The 21,944-nt window shown below is 36.9% G+C and overlaps 2 protein-coding genes across 3 annotated transcripts in view; both read left to right on the top strand.

Moving 5' to 3' along the window:
• The window catches only part of pla2r1 (phospholipase A2 receptor 1), a 31,397-nt gene extending 14,034 nt beyond the window's left edge, over window positions 1–17,363 (top strand). For both annotated transcript variants that reach the window (XM_055007454.1, XM_023264636.3), the window contains 14 exons: window positions 372–532; window positions 2,019–2,083; window positions 3,511–3,614; window positions 3,702–3,838; window positions 6,106–6,223; window positions 6,368–6,507; window positions 6,951–7,092; window positions 9,343–9,578; window positions 11,101–11,284; window positions 11,395–11,529; window positions 12,104–12,226; window positions 12,304–12,480; window positions 14,203–14,238; window positions 16,311–17,363. In XM_055007454.1, coding sequence (XP_054863429.1) covers window positions 372–532; window positions 2,019–2,083; window positions 3,511–3,614; window positions 3,702–3,838; window positions 6,106–6,223; window positions 6,368–6,507; window positions 6,951–7,092; window positions 9,343–9,578; window positions 11,101–11,284; window positions 11,395–11,529; window positions 12,104–12,226; window positions 12,304–12,480; window positions 14,203–14,238; window positions 16,311–16,528 — 1,976 coding nt within the window. In that variant the 3' untranslated portion in view covers window positions 16,529–17,363. The remainder of the gene's footprint in view (window positions 1–371; window positions 533–2,018; window positions 2,084–3,510; window positions 3,615–3,701; window positions 3,839–6,105; window positions 6,224–6,367; window positions 6,508–6,950; window positions 7,093–9,342; window positions 9,579–11,100; window positions 11,285–11,394; window positions 11,530–12,103; window positions 12,227–12,303; window positions 12,481–14,202; window positions 14,239–16,310) is intronic.
• A 2,550-nt stretch (window positions 17,364–19,913) lies between these two features.
• The window catches only part of ly75 (lymphocyte antigen 75), a 30,395-nt gene continuing 28,364 nt past the window's right edge, over window positions 19,914–21,944 (top strand). The window contains exon 1 of the mRNA XM_023264635.3: window positions 19,914–20,176. Within this exon, the coding sequence (XP_023120403.2) occupies window positions 20,101–20,176 (76 nt within the window). The 5' untranslated portion in view covers window positions 19,914–20,100. The remainder of the gene's footprint in view (window positions 20,177–21,944) is intronic.

Raw genomic sequence — 21,944 nt, forward strand, 5'->3', positions numbered from 1 at the left:
TGTATTTTAAATTGAAGCTACACCAGAAACATTTACACCAAAGCAAGAATCAGCCACACATGACAGTGTTTGCATGTCTTCAAATCTAAAAAACAAAAGTTTTATGTGGTTCAGGCTTTACAACTTCACAGCACAACACAATCTGTTGATAACTGTAGCAGACAACTTTTACCAGACATATGTTGATGTTTATTTATTTGTTTTTCTACATTTTCTTGTCTAAATCTTGTTTGTAGTAAGCTAACATGTATGGAATAGCATTATTAAATGTGCGAAATCATCAGTCGGTGAGGAAATAGAACTGTTCAATTGGTCACTATACCCGTTTCGTTACTTGTAAATGCATCCTGTCACTATAATTGTCCTCCCAGAGAGCGAGCCGTGGGTGTTTTACCACGGAGCCGAGTACCTGCTGGCCAAGCAGCCCTTCAGCTGGGACGCCGTCTCTCTGGCCTGTCAGATGATGGGAGCTTACCTGCTGTCCGTTCACTCCAGAGAAGAGCTGCACTTCGTCAAGGAGCGCTTACGACGGGTCTGTTATTACCAGTGTTCATAGATACACACTGACTGGCCACTTTATTAGGAACGCCTGTGAAATTTAATGCAATCAAATACAGCAGCTCGGCCATAACTTTCCCACTTTACTCATTTTTAATTGAGGTCATAATAGACAGTAATGGTAGTGTACTGAACTGCATTACATTTAAAAGTGTTCCTAGTATTTACATGTAGATTCACAAAGTTTCAGTTTTAGCAGAGTGACATCAGAGGTGTAATAGCATTTATTTTAAACATATTATTTTATTTCCCATTGGATTTGGAAAAAAATCACAAATTGTAGTAGATATATTGGCTTAAATAATAAAAAAAGGAATCTTTAGAAAAGATATATTCAGTATGTGTGCAGGTAATACAGCAGATGGTACAAATGGTTGAAAAAGCTTAATTTGTACTGCAGAGATTTTTGAAATTTCATTGTGAAACATGCTACATCAAATATCCAAATTGGGTAATTTTAGGGACTATTTTAAAAATAATAGTAAAACAATACGGAATTGCTGAAATGTCTTAATTTTAATGAACAACACAGAAGTAATTGCCGTAATAATTTATTGTAAAAACTTTAACAGTTCTAATAATTTGAGATACTGGATTTCTTATTTTGATGAGCTATATGCCATCAATATTATAATAAAAAAGACATGAAATGTTGAAGTTTTTGGAGAATTGCGCTAAAATATGTATTCCGTTTTCTTTAATCACTTACAGAAAGCGTAGAACTTTTTCACCATGTTCTAATTTTTTGAGACGCGCCAGTATTTCTATGGAGGTACAACAGCTGCATCCTACTTCTTTACCTCTCATATTCTGGTTCTGAGGTGAACTCACATTTAGTTTTCCCAGTGTGAAATACTCCCACACCTAATGGCAGTGGTCTCAGTGTCATGAAGAGACTTGGACATGAACACTTTTTTTGCTTGTCAGTGAGCTGGGGCACGACTGCGACTACACAGCCAAAGAAGTGCACTCAATCACAGAGCTTTGTCTCCATTGAGTGGCCCAATAGTCCCATTCTTCAAGCAGTTCACTCACATGGTGTAAAACCAACAAGTGTGAACACAATCGACACCCTCGTTTCTCATACAAACTCAAGTGTTTACAGACACACGTCGACGAGCTGAAATCCACCTCATACGTAGACGCTTAAATGCTTGAATGATCCCACACAGGAGGTGTAAGAAAAAGGCAGGAGTTTTTTTAGAAGCAGCCTTTTTGGAGCAGACTAAAGAATTCTCTTGTGGTGCCGAGGTTAGTGAATGGGCATAATAGGAACAAAACAAGGCCGTGAATGAAGCGGAGCACAGGCCAAGGAGACCGAATGAATGGACGCTCATGTCAGCGAGGCTCTGAAAAGCCGATCTTCCAGCTTCATGAGGACTGCAGTGCAAAGGAGGAAAAAGGTGCAAAAGTAAATTTCTTTTTCTTTGTCTCTGTTCCCTTTCACTCTGTCTCTTCAGCTCTCTCTGGGCCCGACGGACTGGTGGATCGGCATGTCCACTGGGCAGCCTGGAGAGGAGGTCAGGTGTGTGAGTTTTTGAGTTTATTACAGCTCTTTGTTCAGCACTGGAGGAAAGGAGTGTTGAACCTCTTACAAGTGTTAGAGATAGATACATTTGGATGCTGGTGCATGGTTTGCAGATGTGATATTTATTATGTTTAGTGAAACATGTTACAATAATTGATTTCCTGATGCAGCTTGCATGTTGCAAATTTGATCAAATGGGCCTCAGGTCTCCAGGAGAAAGCAACATAAAGACAAGTGATGTTTAGTAAGGCGAAACTTCCAGCTTAAGCTCATTTCATAAACCGCCTACATGTATAGGCACACAAAAAAATTAAATAAAGCCTCAATTCAGCCAAATTTCTCTTCTATTTTTCTACACGTAGGCTAGTGTCTCAATGCAAAAACCTTTATATAAAGATAAATTGTACTATTCCTTTTATCAGAGAAATGTACTTAAAGATTCAAAGATTACAAGTTGCAATTACATGAGAGACACAGATGGAAGCTCCTGATATCAAATAACAGCCACACAGAAAGGCAGAAGAAGTTGATTATTTATTGAAAATGGTTATACAGGTAGATTGCATGGAAAAGGCTTTGATATTTGGGATTAAACAGATACAGAAGCACACATATGTTAACATTAGAGTGCAAGTGTTCTCATATTTGGGGGAAAAAACAACGGTGTTGCCATCCTAGTGTTTATTATACATATTTTATATTTACTTTTGTACATTTCTATATTTTGCAAAATATTTTTGACTGGCTGATGTGAAAAAAATTTTAGTGAATAAATCTCAATGTACTGTAAACGTTACTGCACTAAAGCTACCATTTCACTAAAGAACCAAAAATAGCAGCAGATGAGAACATGAGGTCTGTATAGATAAATGAAGAGACTGTAAATCAAGTCCTCAGATTCATGCATAAATATAGATATAATCATAGAAATTTCTGTTATGTTTCTGTTCGTTGAACATAGTCTTTTGCCTTCTCTCAATCAGCAGTAATTTTATGGCATCTGAATTAGGGATTTACTCCATCAGCTCTGTATCTCAAATTGGCAAATTCTTAACATTCATAAAACAGCAGTGGACAGAAGTGCACATTTTATTCTTGATAGTTTTTTGCAAGTTGGGTTTAAATTTGTGCTCAATTTGGATCGAAACTTGGCTTGAATCACATTCACAGGAGTCTTGGGTGTGGTGTTGATTCACAGCAGAATTCCTGCATGATGATAAACTAACTAGTCTAACACACTTCTCTGAACATGATTAGATTTATTAGTCAGCTAGTAGCCAAACTGATTTTGAGAAGGATGTATAGGAAGGATGCTGCCTTAGTAGCTGCAGCAATTGCACTTGAAGATTCCACACAATAAGGCCAGAACATCTGCCAGGAGTGTAACATTATTCATCGACAGCACTTGTGCATTTTTATTGCAGGTGGAGCGACAAGACAGAGGTGGACTTTCAGAACTGGGCTGAAAGAGGTGCTGGTGGAGGCCTTAGGAAAAATGGGCTGTGTGTTACCATGTCTTCATCAACAGGTACAAAAAACACACTAATGCAGAGACTGTATACTGACTGATGTAAACTTGCAGATGTTAACGGTGAGATTTCCTGGTATGTTGCAGGGAAGTGGTCGACGAGTAAATGCAGCGACCTGCACGGCTACGTGTGCAAGAGAAGGACTGTGTCGGTGGTGGAGACTCCCAGGGAGCCGCACTACATCGGAGGATGTCCAGAGAAATGGCTGTACTTCGGACACAAGGTTCAGAAAAAAGCTAAAATAGATGCACACACTCACATATACAGAATAATTTATTTTAATGATAGATAATCTGTGTTACTGACCACCAATGGGTAGCTGAGATGCACCATATAAGGTCTGAAAATCTGAGAAAATTTAGCTTCAGTGTGGATAAAGGCCAAAATAATGGAGCTACACATCCTGTTGGACTCACCACCTGCTATTCTGCTGTCCCCACCCCCTCATCCCCGGAACCGGAGAACCCTGAGAAAACCCACGCATGCACAGCGAGAACATGTAAACTCCATGCAGAAAGATCCCGGGAGGCCAGGGCGTGAACCGGGGATCTTGTAGCTGCAAGGCAAAAGTGCTAACCACCAAGCCACTGTGCAGCCCTTTAACCAAAATCAACAAACCAAAATATAGTCCATGTGATTGCCTACTTGTCTTACAAGAAAAGCACTCAGAGAGCTCACTAGTCCGCCAAGACTGTTCATTCCCTGACCATGCGCTGAGCACAGGCGTGTGTTAGTCATGTGTACGTTATGTACAGATACCGAATCATGTGACCTAAATATGTAGCGGGATGTGGGAATTGATGGGACTCGGAAACACCCCCACAATTTAATCAATTGTTCCTTGTATCATTTCTGATAAGTCCGCAGCGGTGGATTTGTAGTAGGATCGCAATCATGTGATCGTCCGCAGGCAGCTGATGTAGCGTTCACTTGTTGTCATAGTTACAGTGATGCCGTGCCGCTATCTCAATGGGAAATCTTTGAGAAATCCGTGGATCCAGACTATAAGCCACATTACTACCAAAATCTAATGAGGGGGTCCTTGTGTCATTTCTGACCTTCCCTGAAAATTTCATCTAAATCCATTTTTGAGTAATGTTGCAGACAGATGGAAGAAAAGATTCACGTATGGCGGTCGTCACATAATTCCACCCCGTTTGTTGACAGAGTAATAAGAAAATGAGGTCAAAAGAAACACCTGCCAAACATACTACTAAGACATTTTAACATATCACTTCACTAAATCTAACAACTGCTGCCTCATTAGGCACTCACAAAGCTGGGTATCAACTCAATAAGTCAATCAGGGTTTCTGAATTTGGCTTTGAGCAAATTCACAAGAAAGAGGCACCAAATAATAATCACTGTATTGTAGTGGACAGGAGCGCCAAGAAGACGGTCAAACTTGACTCTCTAGGGGAAGTGAAAGTTTCAAAAAAGATCTGTTATCCTCCTCTGTAAACATACCACTACATACCACTGCTACATACATATTATAGAGTACAAACCTCAGAAAAGCGACTCATTTTACCCTGTTCTTCTCCTCAAACGGCTTCTAAAATGGTCACTTCTCTACATTCCCAGCTGCCTCTGAGGTTGAAGCAGGATGTTTGTGTTTACGTTCACATTTTCTAACTGGGTTATGTTTTCGACTTCAGAATAACCTCCTGCTGGCAGCGCTGAAGCCGCGTCAACCTCAAATACACCAGCTGATTCTTCTGTCCTAAATAACATAAACCAGTATCATCTACTCCACCTTTAGATCTGACATGTAGTTTTCTTTTACATAAATGATTACAGTTTTCACATGACTTAGTTTGCTGGCAGCATTGATAGAATACGTGGTGATGAAAGAAACTTTCTCAGAAGTTAAATGTTCTTTTCCTCTTTTTAAAACTTAAATCTGCAGGAGCGGCTGTAATAGTCGCCTCTTTATGGCCTACGGAGCACTTTGGATTCAGCTGAAGTCATTTTCCACTAAAATTTAATGTCAGGAAGGTAATTAGTCAGAATTTTTAAGGTGACTTGATAAGACTGACAAGCTTTAGGTTTTGGTACCAGATGAGACGGACTCGCATAGAATTAATTATTATATTATCTCGTCGTTCTGCATATTAAACAGATTGGAAAGCCTCGATGAACCGTCTGTCCTTTCTCTCCTTGAAAACAACATATGGAACAGAGTGTGAGTCATTTTTTAGGGAGATTTTTCTGCTTTTATTAGACCGCTGACAGAAAATGAGGAGAAAGAGACGATAACAGTTAAACTATAGACTTGCAAGGGCAACCGTAACTGTGTAACGTTCTAAAAATGTAATCATGAGTAACAGAGCTTTTGTCCGTGTCTAAAATCAGCTGCCAAACTTGCAAGAAACTGCATTCTGACACCTTCAAACCAGAGTCCTTGGAGGTGATCTGGGAATACTGATTTAAATTCCACAATGTGATATTCATGTTTTGTGTTGGATGTGTGTGTTTGTGTGTCGCCAGTGTCTCCTGCTTCACCTCCTTGGCAGTCCAAAGGAGGGAAAGAGTTGGACAGATGCCCAGTCCATCTGCTCCTCGTTCGAAGGCTCACTGGTGGCCATAGAAGACGAGATTGAACAAGGTACGGCCATCTGATGAAGCCTCATTTCGTACACAAACACCATCAGACGAAAGTGTTTCTTTATCTCCATTGGTGGGCATGTCAGAAAGGAAAACTGCTCCTTTTGATTAATTTTTTTCTGTTGTCGTGCCATCGTCTCTGCAGCCTACATCACAATGTTGCTCCAGGGAAGCTCTGTGGGGGTGTGGATCGGCCTGCGGGACGAGGACACCATGAAATGGACCAATGGGAAACCAGTCAGCTACACCAACTGGTCTCCGATTGAACCAAAGAGCTATCTCACTGTAAGCTGCAGTGAATACTTTATGTTGACCTACACTGCCAACTAGATAAGACAACACTTTATTAATCCTTAAAGAAAATCCTCTTGCCAAATACTGTGCAGAAAACAAAATGATGTGATAAACTGAGGCATAATGTTGTTGGAATTGAATTTATTTTTCTTAAGAAATTTCAGGTTGCTCATAATGTTTTGTACAAAGATAATTCCTTAAATGTGAGCATTTTTGCACTAAAACAAAGGAAAAGTTAGGAGGTGTGGTTATTTGTCAATTATTATGCTGTGATTTTACTGGTCCGGCCCACTTGAGATCAGATTGGGCTGAATGTGGAACCTGAACTACGATGAGTTTGACACTCCTGTTCTAAAGACTTGTGGACAAATGTATTATTGTCAGTAGGTTTGTGTATTTGTATGTGTAATGATTTGCACTTTCTGATCTCACAGGAGGACGAGTGGCTCAGTGGCTTCGCCGATGAACCACTTTGTACCGTTCTGTCCAACAACCACAACTTCCACCTGACAGGAAAGTGGTACGATGAGAAGTGCAGCCAGAGTGGGTACGGCTTCGTCTGTCAGAAACCTCAAGGTAAGACCCCTTCTGTTTCACTCTGTTTGGTTTCTTCTGTCTGTCTGTCCGTCTGTCATTGTTTTTCCATCACATCTGTCTTCAGTTTTTGCTGTCAGACTCCTGTAGCTTTCAGACGCTGAATGGTCTTTCATACACTTAGAACTTATTCTGTGTGCAAGTCAAAAAATCCCTTTGCCTTGTTTCAGTTGAATCCAGAGTGCTGACAGGTGATTCTAACGTCACACTGACACCACATGGGACTGCATGGTTGTCAGTCACATTTCTGTGGGTTCACAAGACCCTGTCCGTTTTATGTTGCCTACATTGTTTTATTAAACATCTAATTACCTTTGACTGTTGAATTTAAATGAATAATTTGACATTTCTGGATATGTGCTTATTTTCTTTCTTGACAAGAATTAGATTAGAAGATCAATATCACTCTGATTAAAAGCACATGTGCACAGGAAAAGAGAAGGAGATACACAATGAGGAGCCTTGTAGATGAATTTATGACTTCATAGTAAGTAAAGGGTCAATAAATAATTGTAGGACTTTTTGTAGCATAGTTGACAGGTATAATAGTTGACATTTTTGCTAAATCAACATGGCTGCTTATAACCAAACACCACATGGCATTTTATAGAAAGATTTTTCTAAAATATTATATATACAATTGAATAAAATTGAAATTGAAGGTTATTTATAAAGATATTGTAGTAAACCTGTTGACTACTTTATATTAAATAACTCAGAAAGCCTTGGAGTCTGGCCAGTCTTTTCTTCAGGAGGAAATGACATCATGTGGAGCAGGTCATGTGATCTGGAATTAACACACTTCCTTGATTAATAAGTGATTGTTTCCATAATAAATAGTTTTGGAATTTGTAAAGACATGATGATAATGAACATAGAAAACATTATTTTTTTTACTTTTAATAAAAATGTATGCAAGATATATCCCATGGACTTCAAAAATCCCTCAATTATATATTGACCCTAAAGATGCTCTTTATTATGTAGATGTACAACGTTTCCTTATCAGGAATGAGGAATGGACTTCAAGACAGCAAGATGAAAACTCCTGGTCAGCAGAACGGTCAGGTTGTAGAACTACTGGTAGATGGTTGATCTAACGCCAGTTGAGATGCATTCTGCTTAAAGACCAAATCAAAGGGCTGATTGTACCTGCAGTGAAAGATGCTAAATGTCTGATATTTAACATCTTCCTAAAAACTTATGTCAGTCAAAGGATTTTCCACAAAATTCCAAAATATTGTGATTTTGATTGACTGTATGTGTATCTGTTTAATGACTTTTGATGCCTAAACTCTGGACACACTGTGTTAAAAGGATTTTTATCTCCCATATAGTTGTTTCAGTATTGGTATAAATCTACTCAAACTTAGACTTAACTTGGCACTTAACCCTGAGTTGTCATTTTATAAAAATTACAAAGAAGTTTTGTAGGAAAAAATTGTCCGCACCAAAAAAACAAAATAAAATGTAGAAGCGTAGAAATAATCTTTTATTACAATGCAAAAAATATTTTTATTTCCCACATAGTTAATGATAAGAGGATTAATTATTATTACAGTCTGGGATATATCAGTGATTAACTCCAATTATGATTATTTTTTGTGCTGTGTCAGATTTAAAAAAAAATATCTCACACTTAAAACCAAGAGAAAAAGACCAAAATTTCTGCATTAAAAAAAACTGCAGTAAAAATGTTACATATTAAAATAATTTACTCATCATGACAGCCAAATATTTATTCATTTTAAGGCTTTTGAACCCCTTAAATGTCAGTTTGTTTAACGGAAAACAATTATCACAATATTATGTCAATGATTAGAAACATCAATGATTCTGATGCTTTAATATTTATTACGTCACATCAGATTAAAAGAATAACTCATCACATCTATGTCTTTATCAAAAACAATTGCTGTAAATTTATCATATATTAAGATATTTTCAACTGAATACGTTTTTCATCCAGCATCTGTCTGATCATGACTACCAAATATTAATTTATTTTCAGAATTTTAATGCTTTAAATGCACATTTTTACATGAAACGCCTGTTGTTTTTATGTCAAACAGCTGCTGTAACTGCTGCTCTGTTATCTGATATAAATGACAGCGAATCAAACATCCTCTATTATGTCCCCAACATTACCAGCTTGAAGTAGCCGCTCTGATCCGTGCTTCCACTGTCTCACCTCCTCCCCACGTTCTCCTCTCTTTGTTTTTCTTGTTACAGATGCAACCAAACCCCCCACACACTCCTATCACCACCCTCTCCCTGACAATATTGAATACAGGAGCCGCAGCTACAAGGTCGTGTCTGGCAACATGAGCTGGTACGACGCGTTGCATATGTGCATAGAGAATGATTCTGACCTAGTGAGCGTTACAGATGCCTACCACCAGGCTTTCCTTACTGTCCTTGTCAACAGATTGGCAGTCCCCCACTGGATCGGACTGTATAGTCAAGAGGTATGTATCCCCTCATGCATTGTGTCCTGTATATGTCTGCCCTGTGTGTGTCTGCTGTGGGTTGGTGTGTGTGTTTGTCTGCTTTTCTAGTATGTCTTAAGAGAAATAGCTTCTTCATTTAATAGCCACACCTCACAGCTGGAAGAACATGCTTGGAAATAAATCTTAGTCATGGAAAATATGTTACTCACAGGTCTAAGAAAGAATTGCGAAACATTCCAGAAAATTCTTTCAGTGCACCTTTGTTGGTTTCACACAGCTACGGTTGTCTTTCATACGTGTAGGGGTTTTCTATTTACAGAATGTACTTTCCCAGCAGACTATTAGAGACGTAACATTTGGATGCCAGTGTTGCTGAGCCCCTGTGGAGTGTCTTAGTCATACACAGGAAGGGAGAGGGCTAATTCTCTCTCCGCCTCTCCTTTATTTTTCTGCTTCCTGTACCACCTGCTATATTCTTTTAACCTTTTAACCATCCAGGTTTCATATTAACTTATAACTACAGCATTTTTTTAACACAGCAACTATTGTGACTGCCTGTTCTGAGGAGCGCTATGAATCAGTAGCTGGATTCAGACAGTTTATTAAATAAAGCTGCTTTGATGAGAGATGTAAAAACCATTTTATTGTTGGTTTTTGGGGTTTGTATTGTAAAGAAACACAAATCTTATATGAATGAGGAACAATTACTGATCAGTAACTGTGATTTCATTATGAAAAGTGAAACAAACACAGTAAAAACAATCAAACGTGTTGCCCACACATGGCAGAAACCCAGAATTGGAGATGGTTGTTCAACTAAATCAGGGGCCTCAAACATGCGGCTGACTTTGTAAAGCTTAAAATTCCAGAGAAGACATTAACTGCAAATTGTACATTTGTAAAACTATGAATTTAAAATAATTTCTAGACCATGACAAGTTGTTTTCATCATAAAGTAAAATACTAGATTGTTCATTGTTCTTTTGTCATTTTGTGCCTCATTTTTGTAATATTTTGTCTTGTTTTTGTTGTTTTGATCCGAAAGTAAATTACTATATCATTCCGTTCCAGATACCTGTGACTAAATGTTTTGTGTCTTTGTAGATAAACTGTGATCTGTAAGTTGTCATGTGGAAATGATAAACTGAGGCATAATATTGCTGAAATTGAACTTAATTTTCTTCAGAAATTTCAGTTTGTTCATAATGTTACGTAAAAAGATAGTTCCTTAAATGTGAACATTTTCCACAATGTACTTTTTTGCACTAAAGCACATGAAAAATTTGAAATTGTGGTTATTTATAGGTCTGATTTTACTGGTGTAGCCCACTTGAGATCAAACTGGGCTGAATGTGGAACCTGAACTAAGATGAGTTTGACATCCCTGATCTAAATGATACCACACAGTGTCTTTCATTTAAAAACCTTTAGGAGACCAGATTATTCACTGTTTGAAAACAATAAAATAGATTTTGCATATGCACAAACTGGCATCCACAGAGTTTAGCCTCTTGACTGATGCGTCTGTGCTTCTTTGCAGAGCGGCATCAACTATGAGTGGTCGGACGGCAGCGACACGGTGTACACACACTGGGATGCAGCCGATGACGACGACGACGACTTTGCGACCGAGGACTGCGTGTACATGGACGTGAGCGGAGGCTGGCGGCGAGCTGACTGTGAAACTCTGCTACCGGGAGCTCTGTGTCATGTTCCCCCACCAAGTCAGCACAATCTAACACTGCATCTCTTCAGCTGCTGCTGTTATTCATGACTTTTTTTTTTAGTGTGAAAATGCACACCACTTACCGCCTTCTCCTGCTGTCTCTTGCAGGAAATAAGCCGTTCATCTCATACGAGTTGGCGTGCCCCTCCACTTGGGTCAAATTTGGACATGGATGCTACAGCTTTGAGCCTGTGATGGAGAAACTTAGTTTTGAGGAGGCGAGAGAGCACTGCAGGCATAAAGGTAAGACGTTAGTTATACATCACCTGTTTAAATATTGCCTGTGCTTTCATTTTATCTGCCATGACTTATAATTTGAAAAAGAAATGAGAGAAATTGCAGCTTTATTACTTCATTCTGCTGGATGACATTCAGACTCCCCCTGCAGGTGACATGTGGGAGTTGCAGTGACATGAAGGTTTTCTAATACTCTCTCTCTTTAATTCCATCTAAACCATCAATGCTTTCCATTTACTTTGTTTTGAAGCACTTGATATACATTGACTGTATGTTTTTAAGGAATAGTTGAACATTTTGGTAAATATGCTTCTTTGCTTTCTTTCCGAGGCTTGGATGAAAAGGTAGGTACCACTCTCATGTCTATACAGCTAATATGAAACAGCCAGTCTGGTTCTGTTTAAACATAATATCCCACCAGCAACTCTAAAGATGAATATTGAACATGATATATCCTATGTCCTATATCCTGTCTATTTCCTTGACTTGTTTCGTGGCGACCTCATGGAAGAGCAAATATTTTTCTCCCCAAAATGTTGCACCTTTTAACTCCACAGTCCTTGTTCTGTTCTCCCTCCAGTCAACACCTCAGATGTTCTGACCATTGAGAGCGAGACAGAGAATCGTTTTGTTCTGGAGCAGCTATGGTCATCTGGGTTCCACCACCAGACCTTGTGGTTGGGGTTGTACTTCAACATTGACAGTGAGAATCTGTTACTTTTCACGTATCCTCCAGATAATCTCAATCTCATTGAATTAAACTGTTGAATTTGCTTTTAGCTGATTCCGTGGCCTGGGTTGATGGCTCACCAATGGACTACACCAACTGGCCCAACAAAGCTCCAGATCCCAAGCTGCTGACTGCAGATGCCTGCGTTACCATCAGGGTTGTTGACGGTTCGTGGCACATGTCACAGTGCACAGGGCGACTTGGCTTCATCTGCAAAACCGTCTCAAGTAAGTTAAACTGTTGTAACTTTGGGGCCTCCGGAATCAGTCATTGGTTGGACTCCTGGAACATACTGGAATATTGTTTGGCTTTTATCAGCTGTGGATACCCAAATTCTAAGGTGCTTATAAAAAGTATTCACCCCCCTTGAAAGTTTTCCTCCTTTTTTGCTTTTGAACACTGACTTTCTGAACGATACTGGTTTGGAACTCCTTCAGAGGGAGTCATGGATGTCTTGGTGGCCTCATTCACCCGTCATGCTCACTCAGTTTTTGAAGATGACCTGCTCTAACCGAATTTACACGTGCCATATTCCTACCATTTCTTTAAAGATAAATTTAACTGCACTCCAATGGATATCCAGTGACTTTTACATTTTCTTGTATACATTCCTGAACTTGTGCTTTTCCATAACCTTTTCATTGAGTTGCTTGGAGTGTTTTTTTTGTCTTGTGATGTTGTTTTTGCCAAGAATACTGTCTCAGCAGTAACTGCATATTTATTTCTGCTACAGTCTGCACTCAGATGATCTCCATTTCACTAATTATTTGACTTCTAGCACCATTTGGCTGCAACTGTGTTAAATTAGGTGAGTCAATTTAAGAGGGGTGAATACAAATGCAATCACTTATTTTACATTTAATATTTTTAATTAATAATTTGTAACTTCGACATGAGTTTTTTTTTAAATTGCTGTCAAAAAACCCAAATTAAATTTAATAGAATTCAATGTTGAAAAGTAATAAAAGGAGAAAACTTCTAAGGGGGTTGAATACTTTCTATGTGCACTGAGTACTTTATTGCTGAGGTACCAGAAAATGGATTGAGAATGAAATAGCGAAGCTCACTAAATGTGAAATATGAAGAAGATCAGGTAAAAGCCACAAAAGCAAAGTACTAAGATAAAACCGTACCCACAATTAGAAGCCACCACAATCAGCATTTTTATATTCAGCACTGATCTTAAGATTGCTTGTACATTCAAGGGATTTTTTTGTCTTGATAAACCCAAAAATAATCATCACCATGTTCTGGAGTTCCCCTCAAACTCTATTCTTATCATGTTTAAACTCATTGTTTTGGTCTTGAAATGTGCAACTGTAGTGCTTTCATTGCTTTTAAAATGCTCTAATAAGCCCACTCTTTTTTGAGCAACCAGCAGTTGAACACAGTGGAGCATTTTGCTGCTGAAATACTGGAAACCAAATCTAAAAAACTGTGAAAATTGGTCTTAAATTGGACGTATAGCTGCCAAGTGTCCAGAAACGAAGACTCCAAATGACTGACAATGTTGTTCTGTGTTTACAGCTAGTTTCTATTGACATGGAGTGGACAAAAACCACTACTTTGGTACTGTGTCTACGTTTGTCACTCTATGCAGACAGTTGTATTCATTCATTGGGGATAGAAGTGCTTTCACTGTCATGTGACTGTTTGGAGGTTTCCATACTTGCACAGAATAACAAAGAAGTCAGTGGTTTTTATAGAGAAGTACTGCAGAAGTCCCTGCATGATGACTGGTAGTGATACAGAAAGAAGAGGATGAAAATTGCCGGAACTAAACAAAGCTTTCATATTGATGCATGTGATAATTGTGGCTGCACCGTTTTTCAACAAGATCACGTCATGCAATGAGAATTAATGCCAGTATAGATTTCCTCTTTGCTCTGAATACCCAGGATGATATATGATAAGTTACACTGAACTTCACTGTGCATGTTCTTTTGCAGATGCGATTACCGAGGTGGAAGTGGAACCGCTGAATGGTAAAGTGCACTTTAAATCAAGTAACTTAATAGCACAGTCATGTGTCCTGTAAAGGCCGAAGCATGCAATGACTGTTCTTTCACAAAATGCTGTCTAAATTCACATTGGTACTGTTAAAACTCATCTGGCCAAAATGAGAATATATTTTTTTCAATTCTTTCAGAACTGTTAAAAACAACAACAACAACAACAAAAACCCTCTTTTTCATGTCAGGCTTGGAAAACAAATAGCAAAACAGTGCAGCTTTTCCCAGCCCCAACCATATGTGAAGACGCCATTAGAAGTGGATTAAAGGGTCTTGGACTAACAGAGTATGCTTTTAATCAGGATTGTGCTTTGATATGATGATATACTGAAAATAGAAATCAGGCCCAACAGGTAGGTGTTTGCTTTTCATGAGTCGTGAATTAAGTTTGCTAATATTTCGATTGTTTAGACTTTATAAAGAATTTCTAATAGAGTAAGAGTTGATTTCAGTCATATGGAGTGACTGTTAAGCTTGGGGTGTTATGATAAGTATTACTTAACCCTCGTGTCATCCTGCGGGCCAAAATTGACTCCGAATTAAAGTTTGAAAATGTGGAAAAAATATGTATTTTCACAGTGAAACTTCTGATGTCCACATTTTCAACATTTTTGGGAAATCTTTGAACATTTTTTGGTGGAAAATGTTAAAAATGTTTCTTCAGAACATTCACAAAAAAATCAACCCAAATCCAGCAAAATTCGCTGGATTTTGGTAGATTTTTTTGTGAACATTCTTCAGTTTTACTGATATATATGGAATCACTTTAGATATTTTTAGGATTTCTTTTTGGAAGATTTTTACTAATTTTTTGAAAATATTTACAAGAATTTTCTTGCCAAATTTGGCAGATTTTTTTAAAATAAAACTTTTAAGAGAAACTTTTAAAGAATTATTAGAATTTTCTTCATGAAGGTTTTGTAAATTTTCAGAAATTTGGGGAATTTTTTTGCTGAATTTTTGGATTTTTTTCAGACAAGGAAACAATATTTTTGGCACCCGTAAATGAAGACAACACTAGGATTAAAGGCTGTGGATCAGAGAACTTCAATGAGGCATGCCTGAACACCTCAGTTTTTTTTTTTTGTATTTTTTTTAAGTATTTAACGTTCAGGCAAATAGAAACAAATAATCACATAATTCATCTTGTAGAAGCAACCCTTTGTACAGCTCAAGTGTATTCACTCAGCATCCTTATATGTGGACGGCCAACGTGGCAGTTTGATTGACATCATGCTCATCTCTTCAGCTCACAAATATCGTCAAAACATATTTCTAAAGCACGATAAATGGCAGATATGATCGAGACACCATAAAACGCTTTCTGGTGGAACAACATAATACACGCGAGTCATCAAATTAAAAGCTTGGACATGAGACGACAGTGATTTTTCTTAATATGACAAACTAAGCAAGGCAGCTGTATTTGTATAGCACATTTCATACACGAGGGCAACTCAACGTGCTTAACATTAAAAGCATTGGAAGCATTCAGACAAGCATAAAAGAGCACAATTAAAATGATGAAAAACATAAAACATAAAAAAGAAAAGGAAAATTAGAAATATACTAAAAAACAAAACTGCAATTTGCATTTAAAACAAGTTAAAATAAGCTATAATAGGAAAGCAGTGCAAACAGAAAAGTCTTGAGCTTTGATTTAAAAGAAGTGAGAGTTGGAGCAGACCTCCAGCTTTCAGGGAGTTTGTTCCAGATATGTGGAGCATAATGAGTAAATGCTGCTTCACCATGTTTAGTTCTAACTCCAGGGACTGAAAGCAGACCAGTACCTGATGACCTCAGAGGTCAGGATGGTTCGTAAAGTGACAGCAGATCAGCTGTGTGTTTTGGTCCTAAATCATTCAGTGCTTTATAAACCATGAGGATTTTAAAGTCTATTTTCTGGCAGACAGGAAGCCAGTGTAGAGATCTAACAACTGGAGTCATGTGATCTACCTTTTTGGTCCTTGTTAGGAAACTAATCCCGTCTGTACAGTATGTGATACACATGCGGAGAGTGACTTGTTCTGCGTTGTGTCTTTCAGGTTTACACCACGGTATCATCCCTGCTGCAGTGCTGGTGGCCGTGCTGATCTTCGCCCTGCTGGCAGGGGCAATCTGGTTTCTGTACAGGAGGAACTCTGTACGTTTTCGTGGCCTCCCGACGCTCGGCAGCGCTTATTACAGACAAAGCAGCTCCCAGGCTACAGAGTCCGACGGAAACGTGCTGATCACCGACCTGGAGGCTCACTCAGGAGAATAGCACTCAGTGACTCCTCTTGTTTTCCTCAACTTCTGTGCTGTTTTCTCCCCATTCTGTCTGTATCTCACCGTTTCACCATCAAGCATGAATGCCACATGACACTGTAAAGCTGTGACGCTGACTCCTCAGGACGGTGAGATGGTGAGATGATGGCGGCAAGCGTTTCTTTCTGTGTTTGAAGGATGCCGGTTGCTCTCTAGTTTTCATTTATTCAAATCATTTACGTGAGACGAAGGTTTTTAAAGATATTTCTTGTGTTGACACTGAAAAGCCCACGTTTGAATTTATGCTATTTTGTAATAAATTTCACCTAAATGATGGTTAAAGAAGGGATGCTAGAGAGCCTTAAACTCAGTAAAAGAGGTGCTGAACACAGAATTGTATAATCCTGCAGCATTAGGATTATTTAATTGTAATTGGTAAACAGTATTAGAAAAAGTTTACAAGATTCGAGCAGGTGATGGAAGATTTTCAGGGTCAAAATTAGCTCTCATTGCCATAAATATGAGGCAGATTGATATCAAATTTAAATTACAATGATAATTGTTATGCAATTTTGTATATTTCATTCAGAATTCAGGAGCTGTTGAATCTGTACACATGGTACATCCATTTTGTAAGTATTACTTTTGTATTTTTATTTTCTCATGTGTATACATTGCTGTATATTGATACCAGAGGGGTTTTTTGTATGTTTGAACCTAACTGAAAATGTGTAGGGCATGGCTGATGATTGAAGGTTTTTTCAGTTTTGTCTGCTGATGCAAATCAAATCAAGGGATGTATTTTGCACAGTTTTGTTAGTGTTTTAATAAATTGACTTTAGGTTGAGTAATTCCAGTTTCGTCACTGAGTCGTGCTGCGTAACACGAGGATAAAAGAGGAGTCGAAGAAATAGAGGAAACCTTCTCTTTATAAGTTTCCTCTTTAGCTTCTTCTCTCTTTGTTAAAAGGCTATTAGGACTATAGAATGTGTCATGAGTTAACCACAGTTTGCTCTTTCCTCTTTATGAGATAATTGAAGTGGAGGGATCCTTTTATGTGTGTTTACAAATTGGCTTATACAAAAATACTGTATTTTTTAATGGGAAAATGTAATTAAAGTGAGACAGAAAACCTCTGACAACAAAATTGGCTGCAAGAAAAGTACCCTTGGCCCTGATATGTCCTGTTTTTCCTTACAGTTAGTAGGTCAGATGCACTCCTTGTTTACCACAGGACAATACTGATAAAGTAGGCCAGTCTTTTTTTTATTTTCAGTGAGATAATTACACTTGTCTTACCCTTTGCACCCTGTCATATTGCACTAAAATAATCTCTTGATGACTTGCAGCACAAACATTGTCTCTGTGGAAACTGTGTGTAATATAATAATCGCCTAATGTTTTATTGATCCCAGTAAAACACATTCCAAGTCAATGTCTGACATCAGGATGTGCAGCAATTAATAATTCATAGCGGCTTTATGATGTGTAGCGATTAAAAAAACCCACAGGAGCTGCTGTGTGTGCAGATAAGAAAGAGAAAGAGTGAAGTGCAATGAGAACAACACAATGCGTGAGTGTCAGTTCACGGAAACAAGCCAGTGGGTGTGTAGTGGGTAACTGGAATATCTGGGCTGTGAGGGAATGTGAGGGGAGGAGATCACAGACTGTAAAGATACAAAAGGCAGCACTGGAAAAGGAACAACTGAGCTTTCAAAATGAAAGTGTTGCATAAAATTTGATGTTCACACAGACTGTTGATTATGTAGCCTGTTATGCCACTTGTGTTAGAGACAGACCAGCTCATAATGTGATTTAATAATATAATACATCCAGGCACAGATTCAGGATTAAATAGCATTTTTTCAATTATTCATAGAGGCTTTAGGCAAAATAATGGGATAGCCTGGTCTAAATGTGTGATTGTATTGTAAATTTGACTTTGTATCAATAGTATCTCTTTTTAAAAATCACTTAAATTTTGACTTAGCATCTCATTTTATGTTGGATTTTGTGTCTTTTTGACTTCATAGCTCAGAATTTATTACTTACTAAGTCAAACTACAAAGATATTGAGCAAACATTCAAAGATATAATTCAAAATATATAGTTTAGCTTCACAACAATGATAATAAGATTTATTTATACATTCATTCATACAATAGGTTAATATGATAAAGCACCACGTTAAATGTAAAAAAATAAATAAAAAGAATAATTTAACAAATTTAAGATAATAAATTTTCATATTCTTCTTATCCAGAGGCATTACAGGAATGTGAGACAGAGGTTATACAAAAATAAGAATAGAAAACTTAACACATAAAATAAAAATACCACACTACAATATAATTAATAATTAAATGTTATAAATAAATATGATCTAATATTAGGGGAGGAAAGGGCCAAAAATAAATACAACATACATAAATGTATGTTCATGTAGACAATATAAAAAATAATTATCAATTTTTCCTTATCCTGAGAAGCACAACATGAATGTGAGACAGAAATTATGCAAAAAATAAAAACATGAAAAATAAAATTAAAATGCCACACTATAATATAAATAATAATTAAATGTTATAAAAAATATGATCATGAGAAGTGCAAGATGAGTGTGAGACTTCTTTTAGTTATTTTTTTAAAAATTCAAACACCACACTATAATTTAAGTAATAAAAAATATTAGACATAAATAATATAATATTGGAGAAAAATAATGCATGAATGCTTATGTTGTACTCAATGAAACATATATGTATTTAATGTAGTTGTTTTATATATATATATATATATATATATATATATATATATATATATATATATATATATATATAAACTGTGAGGAATAAATGAATAAAAGAAAATGTAAAATTAAATAAAATAGTAAATTAAATTTGTGATTCATAAAAGTGACTTTTTATTTGGTATTGTTTGAATTACCATAAATATACTATTTAATTTATTTACACTATAATGTAAATAATTAAAAAAAATTTTCTGAATAAATAATTTGATATTGGAGAAAAATAATACATGCATGTATGTTATACTCAATTTTATATTTATATATATATATATATATATATATATATATATATATATATATATATATATATATATATATATATATATATATATATATATATATATAAACTGTGAGGAATAAATGAATAAAAGAAAATATAAAATTAAATAAAATAGTAAATTAAATTTGTGATTCAAAAAAATTTCTCAAATAATTTCGTGTTGCGTTTCATTTGTTCCTGTTTGATTTTCCATAAATATGTGTGTGTATTTTTAAGTTGCATAACAGTGTTTTCATGTCTTGTTTTGTAAGTATTTTCGGGGCGGAACGTGTCCGGTGAGCGTCTCCGTGTGAACCGGAGGTGGTTGTCGGCAGCTTGACTCTCGGTGTCTCAACGGGACTCTGGCGGCTGCTGACAGCTGAGCGAACCGCCTCAGCGTCGGTCGGATCTTATCACTTTCACTTCGCACTTCGGGGGCACCGATCGTTCGGGTCTCTCCGCCACCGTGTCCGTCCGGGCAGCAGACCCTGTATGAGTCCAGCAGACAGCCGCCACCATGCTGACCCTCCACGGAGCCGCTCTTTGTTTGTTGACTCTGTGGCTTCACTCCTGCATGTGTTCTGCCAGTTTGGGTGAGTTGCTGCTTCCACGAGCTGCGACACTTTGCTTTCATTTTTCTGCGTCACTTTGCCGTGTTTTCTGACAAACTTGGCTCCCCGGCGAATGAGGAGACGGCAAACCTGTTCGACCTCAACAAGTGGAGACACATAAGAGAGGCAGCTTTTCTGTTTATCTGCTTTTATTAGTTGGGCATGAGTTCCCATCCCCCAGGAGCTTTACAGCAGCACCATATTGTGACAGGTCAAAATGCAAACTCATTCTCAGCTCTGTCAAGTTTCACTCTGTGATCTGCATTAATACAAGCCTGAGCTGCTGTAATCTGATATTGTTTTCCATTTTAAAAGGCCTGTGAGGGGACGTATTGTACACATGGACCTGCTTTAGAATCACAAAGAAGCATTTAGTTAGAATAAATCCCCACCCTCAGTCCACAGTGTCTCTTATGTACCTTTAACAGCATCGGGATGCCATTTTCTCTACAATATTTCAGGAATAAAACTCTCTCTGGGGACATTATTTTTGTTATTCTGTCACTGATTGGTTTGTTTTCCTGCTAAAAGGTATTCAAATACTTAAATTAATGGGGGTTTTTTTGTTGGTTTTTTTTTTTTTTTTACCAAAATATAGGTTACATCTGATAGACATCTACTAGTATTATTTATGTAGCTTAATTAATTAGTAAGATGCTAATTTCTCTACAATATTTCAGGAATAAAACTCTCTCTGGGGACATTTTTTGGTTATTCTGTCACAGATTGGTTTATTTGCCTGCTGAAAGGTAGTTAAATTTAAGAATAAATCTTTGTTTTATTGAGTTAAATGAGTGGTTTTTACCAGAATATGGTTTACATCTGATGGACATCTAGCAAGCTTCATGCAGTTTACTTAATTAACAGGATGCTAATTTCTCTACAGTATTTCAGAAATAAAACTCTCTGGGGAATTTCATTATTCTGTAGCTGATTTATGTATTTGCCTGTTCAAAAGTAGTCAAATTTGAATAGAAATGTTTGTTTTATTGAATTAAATGTGGTATTTACGAGAATATGGTTTACATCTGATAGACATTTACTAGTATTATTCATGTAGCTTAATTAATTAGCAGGATGTTCATTTCTCGACAATGTTTCAGGAATAAAACTCTCTGGGAGGCATTACGTTATTATTCTGTGGCTGAGTGATATAATTACCTGATTAAAAGTAGTCAAATTAAAATAGAAACCTTTATTTTATTGAGTTAAACAAGTGATTTTGCCAGAATATGGGTCAGATCTGATAGGCATCTACTGCAGATACTACTATTCTCTGTACAATTTATTTAATCAACAAATACAGTCCAGCCATCAGTTATCTAATAATCAGTCACTTTATTTGTTCACTTTTCAAACAAGCCAGATGCAGTTTAAAGTGCTTTACAAGCCACTGAACAAACATCAGAAGGGAAGCAGATTTAGAGACTAATGCACACCAAAACAATGGAATAAAAGCTGATATTTGACTAGTAGTTAGGATTGTAAAAGATATTAAAGATAACACAATCAATAAGAAAAAGAAACATTCCACAAAAGAAGTTTATTATAGTAAAACTGTAAAATGTTGATTAGATAAAATAAATAAGTAAATAATTATTTAAAAAATATATATCTCAAATTGAAGGGTTTAACAAATAGTAAAACAGTAAAATGTCAATTAAATAGAATAAAATAAATAGTGATTACTTTAAAAAATGTATATCTCCAGTTGGAGGGTTTAACCAATTGTAAAACAGAATAATGTCAA

The sequence above is a fragment of the Amphiprion ocellaris genome, chromosome 1 (assembly GCF_022539595.1).
Source record: "Amphiprion ocellaris isolate individual 3 ecotype Okinawa chromosome 1, ASM2253959v1, whole genome shotgun sequence".
NCBI lineage: Eukaryota > Metazoa > Chordata > Actinopteri > Pomacentridae > Amphiprion > Amphiprion ocellaris.